This window comes from Lepidochelys kempii, chromosome 19, assembly GCF_965140285.1.
Source record: "Lepidochelys kempii isolate rLepKem1 chromosome 19, rLepKem1.hap1, whole genome shotgun sequence".
In the NCBI taxonomy this organism is placed as follows: domain Eukaryota; kingdom Metazoa; phylum Chordata; order Testudines; family Cheloniidae; genus Lepidochelys; species Lepidochelys kempii.
Genome location: NC_136398.1, coordinates 8,422,607 through 8,441,126, shown reverse-complemented (window position 1 = coordinate 8,441,126; position 18,520 = coordinate 8,422,607). Strand labels below are relative to the sequence as shown.

Genomic DNA, 18,520 nt, shown 5'->3' with positions numbered 1-18,520 from the left:
CCTGTTCATTGCACTCAGAGGGGAGGACGCTGCATTGGGGCTCTGTCTCGGAACACATGCAGTTTTCTTTTTCTGAGGCCCGATCCTGTGAGATGACGAGCACAAACAAACCCCAGTGAAATCATTGAGAGTTACAGGTGCTTAGCATCTCTCCAATGCAGCCCAAAGATGCACTAGTTAAATGGATGTGCTTTGGAGTCAGCCTCCTGGATGCAGCCTGCTGCACCAATGAAAGGGATTCTGCTGCCAGTGCATTGCCTACCATACTAAAACAATAGTCCTAGTAATCATTAATGCTTGTTAACTGATTTGATGATCAAAGGGGTCTTCAGTGTTCTGATTATATCACTTAATGTTAGACATAATGGGACCGATTTCCAAAATAACTCACTACCCACTTAAGCACTTCCATAAGGGGTCAGATTTTTTTTTAACATGGCACCTTGGCAGCTGCTGGGTGCTAGTGAGCACTTAAAAAAAAATCTGACCCTTATTTAGGTGTCTAAATGGGAGGTGAGCAATTCTGATTACAGCTGTGGATGCTGAGCTTTTATTTATATCACAGTAGCCCCTAGAGGCTCTAAGATCAGGCCTATTGTGCTTGTTGCTGTAGAAATACATAGCAAGGGGCAGTTCCTGCACCAGAGAGATCTGAAGGCACAAGGAGGGAGAGAGACTATAGAGCCAAAGTGACTTGCCAAAGGACACAGAGCAGGTATCCAAACCCTGGTCTCCTGATTGCCAGGCCAGCATCTAGTCACAGGGCCAGCTGACTCTGAGGGCTTTTGAAAATCTGGGCCAGCAGCCTGCCCAATTGCAGGTCGTGGATGTTGTGCCATTGACCTCAGCAGAAGCTGGCTCAGCCCCTCTAGGCCAGCATAAAACCTTGTTAGCATTTCGAGTGATCAGTCTGGGGAAGTGTCTGAAATAACCCGGAGTGGGGTTGGCTGGGCTTTGCCTGACAAGTTGTGTTTCTATCTTAATGAAGAGCAGGGAGCAGAGGAAGGGGCTGCTGCACTCTTCCCTGTGGTCCCTTGGTAACAGGGCCCCTGGGGGTGAGCACAGCTGCCTTAAGACCCAGGTGCAGAGGAGCTTGTTCGGGACCACGCACTCTAACTTGAGCAGGGCATGAGGCAACCAGATGCCACTTTGAAAGCCTTTCTGTGATTGGAGGAGCGTGTAAGCTGCCAAAGTAACAAGCAAAATGATTGGAGAATACCTGGTTCCGCTGTTGTCTAGGCAACCAAGTGTAAACTTTCTCAGAGGCCTTCTCTAAAGCAGCCCCGGCAGCCAGGTAGGCAGGGGTGGCACCGCAGGGATGGCAGGTCCCGGCATGCAGCGCGTCCTCCCTGTGGCCCCACAGAGACCAGGGTCCCAGCATGCAACGCTTCCTCTGCTCTGGCCCCGCAGAGACGAGAGTCCCAGCTCAGTGGTTCTCAGCCTGTGGTCCGTGGCTCGCCTGTCTAAGGGGTCCACGAAAGACTTAAACTGGAAACTGACTGAATAGAATTCAACTGTATAGACAGACAATAGATTTCCAAAGGGGTCCGCACCGCCGTCTGAAATTTTGTAGGGGTCCGCAAATGAAAAAAGGTTGAGAACCGCTGTCCTAGCCTGCAACGCTTCCTCTCACCTGACCTAGCAGATGCTCTTACTACTAAACACAATACCTGGGCTTCACACTCCTTCTCCAGCGTTCTCTTTAAAATAACCTTAAAAACAGAGGGCCAGAGTGCTCCTTCTAGGCATTAAAAAATTCCCACAGCCTTTTTCATAAGAACAGGGCTTTGACTCAATCTTTTCTGATCAAATCCTTTCCCTCCCTCGCAGCTGTGAAGCTTGATTGGCATCATGTCACCCCACCCCAAAGGTGACAGAAGGGTTGATGTTTATGTGTAGGGCCTGCACCTGCAGCCTTCATTCACCCCACAGTCCCACTGAGGTCAGGATTGCAGGGATTTGGAGAATTCTTGGTGACAGATTCATAGAATTTCAGGGTTGAAAGGGACCTCAGGAGGCCATCTAGTCCAACCCCCTGCTCAAAGCAGGACCAATCCCCAGTTTTTGCCCCAGATCCCTAAATGGCCCCCTCAAGGATTGAACTCACAACCCTGGGTTTAGCAGGCCAATGCTCAAACCACTGAGTTATCCCTCCCCACCCCACCCCACCGTATGAATGTAAAATACGATAATAATCATAATCTGAAAAGGAAGTTCCCTTGTTTATTAAGTCTTCACCATTCCAGCCTTGTTTAGAAATTCTGGCTCGTTTTTTTTCTTCTAAATTCATAACATTTTGATATTTCCAGTTGATGTTTTAGAAACAAAATGGTGACCCTGAGGAGGAGAGTGTTTCCAGCCAGTGGGCAGTAGTTGCGTAACATGGCTGCCTGCTTTGAGAACTTTTCTGTAGCTACTAGTATCAAAGGAGCAGATGTGCAGATCGGGAAAACGTCAAGAGGTACAGTATTGTGAATCGGATAATAACCACTTTGCAGTTGAAAAGGGGACAAAATAGCTACAAATATGGATGTCTCAGCAAAGGTCTAAATAAGGAGGTGTGGCAATAGTGATTTAGCAGCATTGGGTCAGCTCTACAGCCCTTCGTAACCACTGAAGCACCTTTAAAGTGCTGCAGTGATAGTTTTTTCTTTACTTCTTAAATAAAACAGGAAAATTCAATGCAAAAACAAATGATGATTTCTCGACCTGAAGATTGCATTAATGATAGATTTGCATTTCATGTCTGTTTCCTATTTAAAATGAAATCTGTTGCTACCGTTACATATTTCCTGTATCTCCACATTCAGGATCTTGTTTTTATCGGCTTTACCTTTTAGGTTACAAGGTCGCCTCCATTCCTTATAAATACCAGACAAGAGTGATCCCAAACTCAGAAAAAAAGGGGTTTAATTCTCAAGCAAAGAGGTTTCAGTATAACCAGGTAGGTAGTAGAAATATTTGAGATTTATGATCTTTGCTGTAAATCTTATGTTCCTATTATGTCTTAGTTGTCTTAGTTAGTATAAGATCTTGTCTTATAATAAGTTTGATTGAGTTGAACTGGACACACAGCTTGTATACATGTTTTATATAGTATTCCATGGATCAGGCTTTGGAAAAAAAACCACTAACAGCAATGCAAAAGAGAAGTGTTATTGAAAATCAGCTATGCTGAAGTAGTTTGATGAAAACGCATCATGTGACCCTGTTGATAAAGAACTGTATGAAACTACTCATTTTACACTCAAGAGCCTGATTCACCACTGCCTTATGCTGTACAATACCTAGGGTGAACAGACAGCAAGTATGAAAAATCAGGGCAGGGGGTGGGAGGTAATAGGTGCCTATATAACACAAAGCCCCAAATATCGGGACTGTCCCTATAAAATCGGGACATCTGGTCACCCTAACAATACCAATGGAGCACCACTGAATTTCAGTAGGATTTAGGTACCTAATTTTCTTAGGCTCCTTTGTAAAATAACTTTTGTGCTTTTTTTTTCCTCCTCTCCATTCCAGCCTCCCTATCTTCGGTGCTAAGGGTGAAGGATACTATGTCTCATCACTGATTTGGATTGTCAGTTTGTTTTACAACCTAAATATTATTTACACCTAGTCTTTTATATTGATTCTAATACTGCCAGGCCACCAAGACCCACATTCTGCTCTCATTTAAACCACTACCAATCAGGAATGATTCCACTGAAGTGAATGGAGTTACTCCAGATTTTGCACTGGTGTAATGCATGCAGAATATGACCCAACATTTTAAGACTCCTTTATTTACTATGACTCCTGATCTCTCTGTGCATAAACTCCCTCATACTAGCTAAAGACTATGATGTCTACTCCTCTTTGGCCAGAAGGGGGAAGCAGTAAGATGCTGTAAAACTGTACAAGTCACCCAGACATCAACTCAAATTCTTTTTCTCTAGCCAATACAGCTGACGCATCCTCTATGTGCAAGGAGCCTTTTGGGGTTCAGCTTCCTAACTACTTCCTCTTCTGATGGGAGGAGGATTCTCCATGCCTCCTGCAGAAAGTTCCCTGCTCTCCATCTGGTGAATAACACTGCTATGGCTCCCTAGAATGCCATGAAAATTAAGTCGATTGAGGATTTCTGTAGCTTCACGAACGCTTTTCCAAGTGGGTAGATCAGAGAATTATTTGGTATCTTCTCTTTTTCTTATTCTGCCTTTGTTCTCTTCCTTCTTGCTTGTCTCTCTCATCTCAGCAATATCAAGAGCACATTATCTCAGGCCTGAATAATAATAATAACTATCAACATCAAGGACCAAAGATGAAGGGAAATGATCAAGGTGGGGATGTTGCTTAACTGCCTTTTGCAGGCGCCGTCTGTCTGTCTGGTCAGCTTCCAAGAGTTCCAGATGACCTGATGCAAAGTTCTAAAAGAGAAGAGGTAGAGTTTTAAGGTCGTTTCACAAAACACTCCCTTCTACTCCGAGCATTTCCTGCCGGAAGGATGGAGCAGCAAATGGGCCAAACCACAAGCGACACAAGACCTTAATAGACTTTTGCTTAAGCGTTATCCCTAGGGAAAGGTTACTGCATCAAATACTAGCTCTTTCTAGGGCTGCTTTCTGAGCTTCTCCTTCCAAACGCACCTGGTCATGTCTCCACAGAACTTCAGTATACTATAGAGTACATTAACACATAGCTACAGGTACAGGGATTCACTCCCCACTAGAACTTTGATGTATATTATTGGGTGTTGTATGCAAAATATTTCTGATCAACTAATACTGTGACCTAATGGCCTTCTATATTCACCAATAGACTATGATCTCAAGGAGGTAGAAGGACCTAATTGTATGTAATTAGCTCGGGGGGTGGGGGGGGGGTAGATTTTCAAAGGCACAAATAGCAATTAGGTGCCTAACTCCCTGTGTCTCTTCCAGCCAGGAAGCGTTAGTCATGTAGCGACCTACTGAAGTCTGGTGTAAGTAGGGACAAACCTATTGAAATCAATGGAGTTGCACCACTTACATCCGTCCTCAGTGCAACCTATATGTGCACTGGAATAGTTTCTGTCTATAAAGAAAACTATGCTGAATATTTATCTACATGGCCATCCACACTGTAACTCCCATGACATTTTTTATAAGGACGGCAGAGTCTTGTGGAAATATCTGTGTAAGTAATCGGAACTGAAGACTCAGGTCTTGCCCAGTTTCATACTGGTGTATTTGTATTATTAGCATTATGGTAGTGCCAACTGAGATCAGGGTCCCATTGTAGTAGGTACAGGGAAGGAGGGATAGCTCAGTGGTTTGAGCATTGGCCTGCTAAACTCAGGGTTGTGAGTTCAATCCTTGAGGGGGCCATTTAGGGATCTGGGGCAAAAAGTGGGGATTGGCCCTGCTTTGAGCAGGGGGTTGGACTAGATACCTCCCGAGGTCCCTTCCAACCCTGGTTTTCTATGTCATGCATGGTAGCACATTACCACTGGAGTGCCAGTCTGGCCAATTGGATTGGTAGCCTCTTAAAAAGGTGACAAGGTCATTCCTTACTTGCCTATGCCTTATGGCCATCAATGTAAGCTCTGCTTGGATGCTAGCTTTTATTACTTATATATTCCTCCTACACCCTCTCCCACTGCCTGTGGCTCTCCCACATCTCTCCTATGTTCTCCCTTTATCTCCTTTCCCCACTCCCAGCTTTGTACTTTCTTTCCTGTTGCCAGAGTCCTGCACAGGGGAAGTGGGGGTGTCAGATGCCTGCACTCAGGTGTAGTTCATTGCAGGATTGAAGTGTGTGGCTGGAATTGCTCCTGATGTCCTCTGCACCAACTGCCGTCTCTCTCCTCTGCAAACCCATCTCTTCTGTGTTATTCCCACACTATCTTCTCTTGGGTATTGTATATCTCTGTCTGAATCTGAGCATACACTCCTCAGGACAGGAACCAGACAGGACAGGACCTCTTTATGTGCTTATAAAGTCTCATATACTTGTCCAGTGCTCCATACAAAATATTTTCCACTGGTAATTGACAGACAAGGTCACATGACAATGATATGCTCTCAGGGGTCAGGAGTGTCAGATATTTCCATTCCTACATACCTAAATCATCTAACATTCATGTTGACATGAGGTATATTTCTTTCTAGGGGGTCTCATCCCAAACAGGCCTGAGCCTCCACAAATCCCATTGACGTCCCTTGGATTAGCGGGAGCCCAGCACCTTACAGAGGGTGTTCTGCACCTTGCGGGGAACTGGGCCTCAAGAGCTTAAGGTGTCATCGCATAGAACCGAGGCTGGTTTTGGTTTATTTTGCTCTATAAATAGAATCCCACCCAGTTCTCTTTCTGAAAAGCTCAGGAGGACAGCTGAGTCAGGAAGGGCGCGGTAACTGCAAATAATGCATTCCGTCCACATGCTGAATTCATTCATTCAAGTCAGATATACGAGTGAGATTTCAGACTTGCAGTTGCTCTGAATTCCCAGTCTGTATAAATTGCCCTGTAGGAAACTTAATCTCCCATTTCATATTCATTTTTCTGTGCAATTTGAGACTCACATTAAAATAAGATTATTATTTTGACACAATGAAAACATCTGCTCGTTGCACAATGACAGTTACTACAAAACGTTCAGGTGCCCAAGGAATGGAATGGAAAATGATACTGAAAATATGATAATGCCATTATTTATGTCCAGGGTACGCCTTCACCTGGAATGTTCTGGTCATCCTATCTCAAAATAAAAGCTGCAGCAGAAACAGAGGGGGCTCAGAAATAGCTGACAAAATGGTTAGTCCTGGAGAGAGACTGGGGTTGTTTAGTTTTGAGAGGAGAAAATTAAGGTTTAATCTGATAGATGTGTGTAATGTAAAAAAATATATAAGGGAGGTAAATTAGGAGCTCCTATTTACCCTCTCTCATCATGTGAAAACAAGGGCCATTCACTGAAATTGAAAGCCATCAAATGGAAAATCGATAAAAGGAAATAATTGTATACACAATGCACATTCCGTGTTTGTACAGTACTTAGCATGAAGGCATCCTGGTGTATAATTGGAGTGCCTATGCACTATGGTAATAATAAATAATACAGATAACCTGTAGAACTCACTGCCACCAGGTATAATCAAGGCCAAGTGTTAGTAGGATTTTAAAATGTTTAGATCCTTTCACTGGTAACGATGATATCAATAGTTACATTATTGAGGACACAATATTTATAAGGCATGCTTCACTGGATAAGATTCAGTGACACTAATGCTGGTGGCATCCACCTCCTCTCCAGCATCTAGTGCCATTGTCTGCCAAGGATGATCATCCACCTTGAGGGCATGGCACCCCTGGTTTACATTTGGAGTTCCAGTTCCTAGATGGGCAGCCTACCAAGGCTGAAGAGCCCTGCCTGACCCGAGCAGTCTGCCTTTTTTATAGGTGACAGACACTCGCCTTTCATACCCCCACTTTTCACAGAAACACCTCTGCTGCATGAATGCAAGTGATGGGGTGTGTGGCTGTCAGAGGCGATTGGTTTCGCTGGCCATTGGGGGCACTTTATAGGAGCTGTGAGCTCATCCCCAGCCCAGCAATAACAGCCCATTTAGGTTATTCCATAACTGTCCATTAAGACATTCTTGCACCTTCTCTTGATGCATCTGGTACTGGCCACCAAGAGAGAGGATAATGGACAAGTTAGATCTCTGGTCTGATCCAGTCTGGCAATTTCTAAATTCTGCTGTCACAGCTCTGAAACTTCCTAAATAATGTTTTGAGTTTGTTCAGAAGGATGATTGTTACTAAATGATTTGTGCTGGAAATGGCCCAACTTGATTATCATACACATTGTAAGGAGTGGTTTCAGAGTAGTGATCACTTTAGATAAGCTATTACCAGCAGGAGAGTGGGGTGGGAGGAGGTATTTTTTCATGCTTTGTGCGTATATAATAAGATCTTCTAAACTTTCCACAGTATGCATCCGATGAAGTGAGCTGTAGCTCACGAAAGCTTATGCTCAAATAAATTGGTTAGTCTCTAAAGTGCCACAAGTACTCCTTTTCTTTTTGTAAATGTATTATGTTTCCTTATTAGAATGAAATTCCAGGGCCGGGATTCTATAACGTCATTCACCAATCTGCAGAGATTAACAGCACCTCACTGTCAAAGAAGGGAACGGGCTACTTTCCTTCCATGGTAAGGGAAAGGGTTTGTATTGTTTAGGGCCTGATCCACCGCCCATTAAAGTCAATTAGGCCCAGATCCTCAAAGTTATTTAATTACCTACCTCCCACTGAAATTAATGGGAGTTAGTTTAATGTAATTTCCCATTAATTTCAATGGGAGGTAGGCACTTAAATAACGTTGAGGATCTGGGTCTAAGGGATTTTCTGTTGACTTCTATTGCATCAGGCCTTTAATGATCACATCTTATTTTTCATCCCTTGCTGCCTAAATTTAGGGCACCTCAAATCAGAGTCTTCAATTGGGGTTAGGTATCTAAATTCCCTGAAGGATCTGGGCCTGAGATACAATAGGGGTGGGGCACCTTACAAACACCAAAGATAGACAGGCAATCGCTGTACCAGTCACTGGAAGACACTGCTATAATTAAGGCTGAGTTCCATCCTCCATTCTAACCTTCTTTTTCAGTTGCTCATATAACTTTTAAAACAAATTCCTCTGGGGCTAAAACTTTCTATGCTTGATCTCAATCCAAAGGTGATTTTTCTCCCTTTGGAGTAGAAAATTGGAGCAAAATTAGCTGAGCCGTGTTTGAGTTATGGAAGTCTGAAGAAAAACCCCCACATTTCTCTCCCACGAGGGGTTAACTGGAAATGTTGCACTCACCCTAGCTTGAAAATGGCTAAAGCTAGTGACAACAAAGTCAGTTCTTCTATGAATCTCAGTGAGATATACAAATCATAAGCCGAGTTAGAAGAAAATCTGCTCAATCCTTTTAATGATATGAATGCTGAACGCCGATAATTTTGCACAGAATTTTAAACACATTTTCAAACCATCACAATGGAGAATAGTCTGATGCACTGACAAAGTGTGCCTGGCTTCCACGCCAAGCCACTGAGCATCTTCTTCTCCCAGGGAAGCCAATGGGAATTAATGGTGCTCAGCACCTCACTGGCAGGATCAGACCCCTTGCAATGGGACTCCCAACCATTCATGCAATTTAGTGGGGTTCTGCTGTATGTAAAATACAGAGGCTATTCCCTACCCAGTTATAACAATATGTAAAATACCAGAGATCAAAGACTGGATCCAAACTGTTCACCAGTCTCCCTCCAGCACTGCTGCTCAACTGCTATTGATTTCTTTGATTTGTCTCTTTCCAGGATGCTCGTCTCCTACACAATAGAAAACCCAGCTACCCTGCCGCAAATGCCTACAACCTCTCGTTGGCATTTCAATCCAAGCAAGATTTCAGCATGGGAAACTCCAGCATGTTTCAGCAACCAATCGCTAAGAGGAGAGAGCAAACGTCCACCCCAGCGCCCAATCAATACAACGTAAGGGGCAAAAACCAGGAGGTTAAAGCCAATGTAAAACTAACTTTAAGTGAGATATGGGGAATTATAAGGAAATCATTGTACTGTGTTTAATCCTGTGTGGACCAGAGCATGGCTGGCCCAGCAAGGGTGTGCAAGGGGAGGAGAGGGCGTTTCTCTTTATGCACCTGTGGCTTCCTCCTGCTCCTTTGAAGTCAGTGGGAGTTTTGCCATTGATTTCACTGAAAGCAGGTCGGACCCCCGTGCAAGGAGCAGTCTCAGTCTCTGTGCATCCAGAGCACATGGGTCACCGAGGCAGCCAGTATGCATCCAGGATCTGCCACTGCAGCAACCCTCTGTCTTCCCACCACAGTATAACCTGAGGTGTTGAAAGCCCCACAGGATTCTTTGGGTAAAATCCCGGCTTCACTGAATTCAACAGGAGTGTTGCCGCTGCCTTCAATGCAGCCAGGATTTCACATTTTATGTATTATTTCTAACAGATGTGTGGTCTGGTGGTTGAAACACAGGGCTGGAAATCAGAGGCCAGATCCTCCACAGATGTAGATCAGCATAGCTCCACTGACTTGCATGGAGCTGTGCCAGTTTACACCAGCTAAGGATCTGGCCTTGAGATTCTATTCCTGATTCTGCCAGTGACTCACTGTGTGATCTTGAGTAAGGCACTAACCTTTCTGTGCCTCCTCGTCCCATGTGTCACATGGTGACAATAATACATGCTTCATTGGGGTGTTGTAAGTCTTACTCCATGAATGTTTGCAAAGTGCTTTGAGAGTCTTGAAAGGAAGTTGTTAAAGAAATGCAAAGTATTGTGAATAGCTGCCTATCAAAATATTATACCTATTGGTCATGGATTTCTCTGTTATCTAGGCAGTGCTGATTTATTATCATTGTTACTTTAACTCATTTGCTCTATAATTTTTTCTGCAAATCATGTCTGCTGTAGTTCCCTGAGTGTCTGTCACTTAGAACAGGAATCTCTTATATTGACACAATGCTCTTTTCACCAGATTTCAGAGTAGCAGCCGTGTTAGTCTGTATTTGCAAAAAGAAAAGGAATACTTGTGGCACCTTAGAGACTAACAAATTTATTTGAGCATAAGCTTTCGTGAGCTACAGCTCACTTCATCAGATGCTGTAGCTCACGAAAGCTCATGCTCAAATAAATTTGTTAGTCTCTAAGGTGCCACAAGTCCTCCTTTTCTTTTCACCAGAGTTTTTTCCTACTATGTACTCACTTCAAGTGTGATAAACATCCAGTGGGATGCAGGGGTGGAATGTGTCTTGTCTCAAAGCACACAGTAACACTGTAACAGTTTAGGACAGTGAGCGAAGAAGAAAACTGTAGCCGACTGAAACTGCAAAGGAGTTTTAGGTTGTTTATGCGAAATATAATTACATTTGAATTTGGCCAGGACACTGTAGTTAACTCCACTATTTCTGTAAGAAGAGCCAGAGGACCGTTAATGACAGTAGCTGGTCAGGATCATCCCGTCTTGTTGTTATTCGTATTACAAATAGTGCCTAAAGATTGAGTCCCCGTTTTGCTAGGTGGTGTCCATACACGTAGTAAGACTGAGACCCTGTACCAAAGAGTTTACCATCTAAGTAGACAAGACAGACCGAGGGAGAATGGAAGTATTATCCCCATCTTACAGGTGGGGAGCTGAAGCACAGAGATAATAAATGACTTTCCTAAGATCACACAAGAAGTGTGGGGCAGAACTGGGAATCCAGCTCTCCCGAGTCCCAATCCAATGCCTTAGCCATACACCATCCTTCTTGGAAAGACAGTCCTTCCGCAGCACAGCCCCTGTGCTGGTGCATTGGTTCAGAATTCACTTAAAGAGATGAGTGCCATGTACAGAATCATTCAAACATTTCCTCAGTTTTCCTTGGTTGTCTGCCATGCAGGTAGCAACCACGCTTGATCCTCCTCAATGCATTAGACATGACTAACTCCCCACTTAAGGTGGCATGGCTGTAGGTTAGAAATGAGTGATACATTTATAGGCTTGGTCAGAATCAATGATCATGTGTCTTCATTGTTCATAAAGGGATCAGATCCTCAGCTGGTGTAAACCAGCACAGCTCCACTGATTTAAGGGGATTTTGGTGATTCTGTACACTGCCCCCCTTTTCTCTGAGTGAATTCTGAACCAACGCACCAGCATAGGGACTGTGCTGTGGCGGAAAGGCCGACTTTCCAAAAGATGGCCTCTGGTTAAAACACTGGACTTTGTTACAATGCCTTCCAGCTACGATGATCTGCCTCAACAAGTTTTCTGTTGTTTAAGCTAGTTTGCAGATCATAATTATTTGACATATCATAGCATAATGGGTTCGTAGCATGTTATTTCTAACATTGTAAGAATTTGCTTCTGGGAATAACCTTCCTGGATTAATTACTGTCTTGTGATTTACTGTAAGGGATGGTGTCTAACCCTCGAGAAGCACAACAGGAAACAATCCATTTAAAAGATGGCAGTGCTTGATAATTTATGACCATAGGCAAAGAGACACTCTGGGAAGAAACAGAGGGCCCAGTCCTGTACACAGGCAAAACTCCCACTAAAGTCAACAGGAGTTTTTCCTTAAAACTGCAAATCAGGCCTTAGGTGTAATCTCAGCCAAAATTAATAAGTGTTGATAAAACCCAGGCTTGCAACAGAAAATAAAGCTGAAGCAGTGTCCCAAACTGTATGGAATAATGTTTTCAGTGTGGGGGCCAAATTCAGCCTATCACAACATGTGCTGTACATCATTCAGTGCATTAAATGCCCCAATAACAACTATGTGGGTGAAACCAGACAATCACTATACTCTTAAATGAACTCACAGGGGGAAAATGATAAAAGACAAAACACCACATCACCTGTGGGAGAACGCTTTTCATGCAATGATCACTCTATCACTCTATGTCTGATCTCTCAGCACTCACCCACAAAGGAAATATGCACAACACCCTCAAAAGACGAGCCTTGGAACTTACATTCATAACTTTGCTAGACACTAAAAATCATGGACTGAATAGAGATGCTGGATTTATGGCTTATTAAAACAATCTATAACCCACTAACAACCCCTGCCCCAGCTGCCTTTCCCCCCTGCCTTCTTTTCCCCCCATGACTGGAGGGGTGTTAATTGGCCAGTTCACCTTGAATAGTCCCTTGAAATATGTGTTAACTACTTATGCTTAACAAAAAGAAAAGGAGTACTAGTGGATAGCTCACGAAAGCTTTATGTTCAAATAAATTGGTTAGTCTCTAAGTCCTCCTTTTCTTTTTGCGAATACAGACTAACACGGCTGCTACTCTGAAACTTATGCTTAACAATCTGTTCACCTTGAATAGTTGTGACACTCTGAGGGGCTTGTCTTCCCATTCAGGGGCCCTGCTTCAATGAAGACACAACTACGCCAGCAGGAGAGCTTCTCCCCAGCATAGTTAATCCACCTCCCCAAGAGGCGGTAGCTATGTTGACGGTAGAAGCTCTCCTGTTAACATAGTGCTAGCTACACAGGGTGGGGAGTTAGGTCAATATAAATGTGAATTTTTCACACCCCTGACTGATGTAGTTATCCCAATATAGGTCTGTAGTGTAGACCTGGCCTGAGTACATTTCCCAGCCCTGAAGAAGAGCTCTGTGTCAGCTCAAAACTTGTCTCCCTCACCAACAGAAGTTGGTCCAATAAAAGATATTCCCTCCCCCACCTTGTGTCTCTAACATCCTGGGAGCAGTATCAATCAGAAGCTTCCCCTGGATGGAGCAGGCCTGGTAAAGTTAGCCTGATTCAATTGAAGTCTAGGGGAATTTTGCCATTGGCTTTGAGGCATGCGGGATTAACCCCTAAACAATAGACTTGATCTCTTTGAAGAACGATTTTGGGCTGGGTAGAAAACCAGTGGCTACATTTTTGTCATTCTAGCCTACCCTGAAGGGCAAAGTTGCAACAGTTTGTTTATGCTCTTCCAGGTGCTATCATGCAGCTCACCTTGGGGTGCACTGGAAGCACTCCCTCAAACCCCATGCTTGGTTCGGTTATTTGAATGAGGTTGGACACTTTTAGATCAAGCTGGTGCAGCAATGACTGGCAGCAGCAACCAAAGAAATGCAGCCAAATTTTCAGTGGGAGCTGCCAGTCCGCAGCACCTCTGATAATAAACCCTCACAAGATGGGCAGTCAGAAACGGAGACACCGAAAACCAGTGAGCTCTCCTGAAAATTTGGCCCTAATATTGCATTCATTTATATCATTAGAGCAGTTCTGATTCACGATGGAGACTGGAGCTAAAAAAACATAGTTTTTGTTACGTTAGTAAATACCCAAGAGGAAGGTCAATTCAAAGGAATTAATGGAGACTTCATTTTGTACAGGCCTCTCTAGATTTCTGCAAGCAAAGCAACAACGTGTGTGCCCGGGCGATGTTTTTGTCCAAAACGACAAGAGGATTAAGCACTGATAAAACAGAAAAATGGCCTTCTCCATGTAAGTGAGCTGTTGAGATGGGACGAAAAGCATCATTTGTGAGTCTGAGTCTGATCTTATTAGGTGCTCACCACCGTCACTGAAATCCATGGATATCCAGGCACTCAGGATATGACATTTTGCATAGATGAAGGGGCATTAGTGGGTGACACTTCCAAGTTCTACAGGATGGGCCCCTTGGAATTATTACTAAAGCACCCATCCAGATATAGTCACACCCCTGAGTGTAGATTTATGGAACTTAGGGGAATTGCCAGAACATACTCGGGCTCCCTCCAGGGTGCCAGGGGCTCAGGGAGCGGTGTGACGTCACACACCATAATACACCTAAATCTGTCATGCTACCATAGAAGGAAACTTCTTCCTGGCCCCACTGCCTCATGAAGTTTATACCCTGAAGCATGAGGATAGTTGGCTCTAGTCATTTTTACATTAGGTGGTGTCGCTGCAAGTGATGTTCACAGTCAACATCTCTTCTGTTTTTTTTAATTGCTAGTTTTCCTACCTGTACTTCCTCCTTGGATGCTCCTGTGTTCAGGATTAAGTCACTAGAGTAGTCACTCATCTTCTGTGCCCAAGGGGTAAGCTGCTCCAGGAAGCAATTTTTGTCATCTCAAGAAATGCTTTCCCCCCAAAACACTCTGCTGTGCTGTTTCCTTTTACCTCCGTTACTTTCACGGACTCATCCCCTCTTATGCCTGCCCTAGTGCAATAGTTGCGGCATTGTTTGGTTTTTACATCCCTTTTCTTGTTGTGTTATTAGGCCATTACAGAATCAACGAATCCCTTGTCAAGAAGTCCCCCAGGATTCTAGTGTCTTGCTTCAAATCAAATACTCATCGTGAAACAAAGGTGAATACAATAAGCCCAGGGCCTGCAGCCTATCAGCTAAACAAACCCACTAAAGCAGCAAAGAAGACCACTTCCATGTGAGTGCTAACCTGTATGCTTTTTCACTGTCAGTCACTGCTTGTGATCACCTCAGATTGCAGGAGGGCCCAACACCTGCAGCAGGAGAGCTCACACCTGGCTCTCTGCAAAGTTCTTCCACCGTATCACAGTCAAGCCCGTACTCGGTTGCCTCTGTTGCCGCTGGTTTACAGATGAGGCAAAAGATGGCTCCCTTGGGAAGTGAAAGCAGTGGTAACACTGAAAAGCAAAATACACAAACTGTTACCAAATACCGCACACCCATTGTGCTGTCGGTATGATATATGATCCCCATTTTATAGATGGGGAAAACTGAGGCACACATGACCCAGTGGCAGAACAGGAAACAGACCCCACATCTCTGTTTGGGTAAAGCTTAGATGCTTCTCTGAACTTCATTGAGTCTGCAGAACTGAGGTGGACAACAGGCCTTCCTGCAAGGTTTCAAACACTTGCTCCTTCAGTTCAGGCCAAAACAGAATAAAGGAAGAAAAGGAAAAGCCCCTTTCTTTCCCCTTTGGCATCATTCTGGGAAGGCAGATAAATCTGCCTTTCAGCAGGTTATTCAAGTAGATTTATTATGCCCACCCTGTGACAGTGACATTGGGTTGCCTGAGATAAGATTAAGATCAACAGTAAATTCTTGACCAGGGAAAGGTATGAGGAGTATATGGGCAAGTCTGCAGCTCTCTGCACACAGGCAGGTGTATCTTACAACAGAGGTTTGGTGAAAGGAGTAGGAAGCTGTAGGGAGAGAGAAGCAATGCCAGACAGCGTGTGCTAAACACAGCGGGCTAGGGCGGAAAGCTAAATTAAACCTCAAGTGAGAGGATTATTAATCTACATTATCAGCAAATATCAGAAGGCTCAGTGTCCAGATGCCAAAGTTAGGCTGTGTCCACTGGTGGCACCGTGTAGGGTACGTGTAGCTACACGCTCCAGTGAAAAGCAAGTTACAGTCTGTAGCTACACTTGTTAGTGAAAGGAGCTGGCGGGGGAGGGACTGTGGTGAAAGGCTCCAGCACCAGGGAGCTAGAGGAGCCCTTCCCCAAGGCCTCCCCCTTGCCAGAGCCTTTCCTCACTGCCAGACACTACAGTGCTAAAAACAGCAGCGTAGACAGCACGGCATGGTGTGGGTGAATAGAGAACCATGTAGGGTATGTACGTGAGAACGTAGCCACACCCTTCAAGTGTGTCTTTACTCACCGAAGCTGTACCTCACGGTCGCCACTGCTATTTATACCTGTGCTAAGGGCTACTCATGTAAGTACCGTGTAGGTGTACCCTTAGAGACAGATCCGGCTCCCATTTAAGTCACTGATTTACGCCTATGGGGCCACATACTCAGCTGGAAAACACTTGCACAGCTCCCTTGACTTCAGGGGAACTACCCTGATTTACACCAGCTGAGCATCTGGCCCTGGCTCTCAATAGCAGCCGGATCGGGCCCATCATCACGTCAATATATTTTGCGAGAAAGTTAAGAGGCTTGATACGTGGCTTTGTACATGTATCCCGATTTGCAAAGTGTGTGATCCGAGAGGAGTCGGATAGTTCTTTTCTAGGGCATTCTTTAAAGCTTTTAGCTGGGATTTTCAAAGGAGCCTATGTGATTTGAACACTTAGCACCGACTGAATTTCAATGAAATGTCAGCACCTAACTCCATTAGGCACCACTGAACATCGCAGCTTTTATTCTCAACCTTCAAACCCCATCAATTTACAATGTATCTCAATTTTCCTTTCTTCTAATAGGCGAAAGCAAAACTTGAATTTCTCCGCCCCAGCCATACCACCCCCAAAAAATCCACCTTTGCCTGGTCCAGGGCAGTATGAAATAGTGGACTACAAAGGCCCACCAAAGCATTACATCTCTAGTGCTGTATTTGTCTCAAACACGGGACGGTGGAGAGGGGACACATCTCAGCAAGGGATACCTGGGCCAGGTAAAAATAAAAATATTGATAAATACTTTGTATTTACATAGAGCTCAAAGCACTTTCCATAGGTGATTAAGCAGTGTTATCTACCTTTTTACAGATAGGAAAACTGAGGCACTGAAAAGCTAAGGATCAGATGTACAATGGTATCTAGGCACCTAAAGATGCAGACAGGTGCCTTAGTGGGATTTACTGAAATCCCTAAGTGAGTTGGGCACCTAACCTACTTAGGTGCTGTTATTAAACCCCATTAGGCACCTATCTGCATCTTTAGGCACCTAATTACTTTTGTAAACATGGGGCTAAGTGAGTTGTCCAAGGTTACACCGAGAGTCAGTATCAGAACTGGGAATAGAACCTAAGTCTCCTGACTCCCAGCCCTGTGGTCGGACCACTAGACGATGTGTTTAAACTATTTTGAGAAAAGCATAAATGTTTGCACTGCAATTGCCATTCAAGTATCACCAACTGTCAGCATGTTTGACAAATAGCTTATGGGAGTTATGTTTGTATTTGGAAAACTACCGTTCAACTCTTGTTATTACAACCAAAGTTTTACCTGCGCTGCCGTAAAGCCCTGTGTGGGTGGGGTGGGAGGAAGCAGTTAGAGGAGAAGGAAGAAAACTGACTCATGAAACTGCAAAGTGTTTGCATAGTCCAAGAGGAAAGAGACCTTACAGGGCATCATAGCCCTGAATCTCCTCTGCCTCATGCCACTTTAACACTGGTCTAACTCTGACACTGGTATAACTCCACTGAGTCCAGGGCAGTTGCTCCTGATTTACATCAGCATATGTGGGAGACGAAGCAGGTCCCATAATTGTATCCAGAAAATGCTTGCAGAAGATCGAAGGAGGGACCTACTCACAGAGACTCATGTGTTAAATGTACTAACATTTCCATGAGTATGATATGCTTTGTTCTAATTACCTACCAGTGTATCCAGTGTGCATGTAGAAAGCTAGACTGTGTAGTCCTTACTCATACATGCAGTCCCATTGTAGCCAAATAGCCCGCTCACCTCATTAGGTGCTCAGCAGCATAGGGGATCCAGATCTGGCCCTTTTGATGGTAAGATTGCTAACATACAGGGGACAAACGAAGGGACAGATTCTGCCACCATTTCCGGACGTTGAGTAGTTCCTTACTCTGCAAGTATTGGCGTGCGTGTGGAGTAGGGAACTGCTGAGGGTGAGCAAGGCTGGTGGAATCTGGCCCCGAGTGCCCTTTGTGCAATTAATAATTGCCATGAGTAACACTATTTTCATATAGTGAGTAAGTTAGGTGTATTCGAGAAAAGAAACAATACAAGAAACATGACCCTAAGTCCCTCTGACAGATGAATGCCTGGTTTGGAAAGCAGACAATAGCAATTTTGCTATTATTTACAGTATATGATTTTATTCATCTGTAGAATTTGTACATCCACAGAGTGCTGGGGAATGTCATACCAGGCTAAAACAGTGCCATCATTTCCCCCAGGGATCTTGTGGCAGCAGAAACAGAGGGACAGATTCTATTAAAGGATTGCATGATAACCATTGTCCATATTACATTTCAAACGCTGAGCATGCCAAGTGCTTCGGCAAAAATGCTGATGTCCCTAAATACTGGTCTACTTATTAAATATTGGGCCAGATCCTCAGCTTGTGTAAATTGAG

General features: G+C 44.2%; 1 protein-coding gene across 5 annotated transcripts in view; it reads left to right on the top strand.

Moving 5' to 3' along the window:
- The window catches only part of STPG1 (sperm tail PG-rich repeat containing 1), a 46,953-nt gene that overhangs the window by 25,728 nt on the left and 2,705 nt on the right, over positions 1–18,520 (top strand). For all 5 annotated transcript variants that reach the window (XM_078849414.1, XM_073317403.1, XM_078849413.1 and 2 more), the window contains 7 exons: positions 2,310–2,461; positions 2,841–2,944; positions 8,071–8,172; positions 9,327–9,500; positions 13,878–13,989; positions 14,753–14,918; positions 16,675–16,865. In XM_078849414.1, coding sequence (XP_078705540.1) covers positions 2,383–2,461; positions 2,841–2,944; positions 8,071–8,172; positions 9,327–9,500; positions 13,878–13,989; positions 14,753–14,918; positions 16,675–16,865 — 928 coding nt within the window. In that variant the 5' untranslated portion in view covers positions 2,310–2,382. The remainder of the gene's footprint in view (positions 1–2,309; positions 2,462–2,840; positions 2,945–8,070; positions 8,173–9,326; positions 9,501–13,877; positions 13,990–14,752; positions 14,919–16,674; positions 16,866–18,520) is intronic.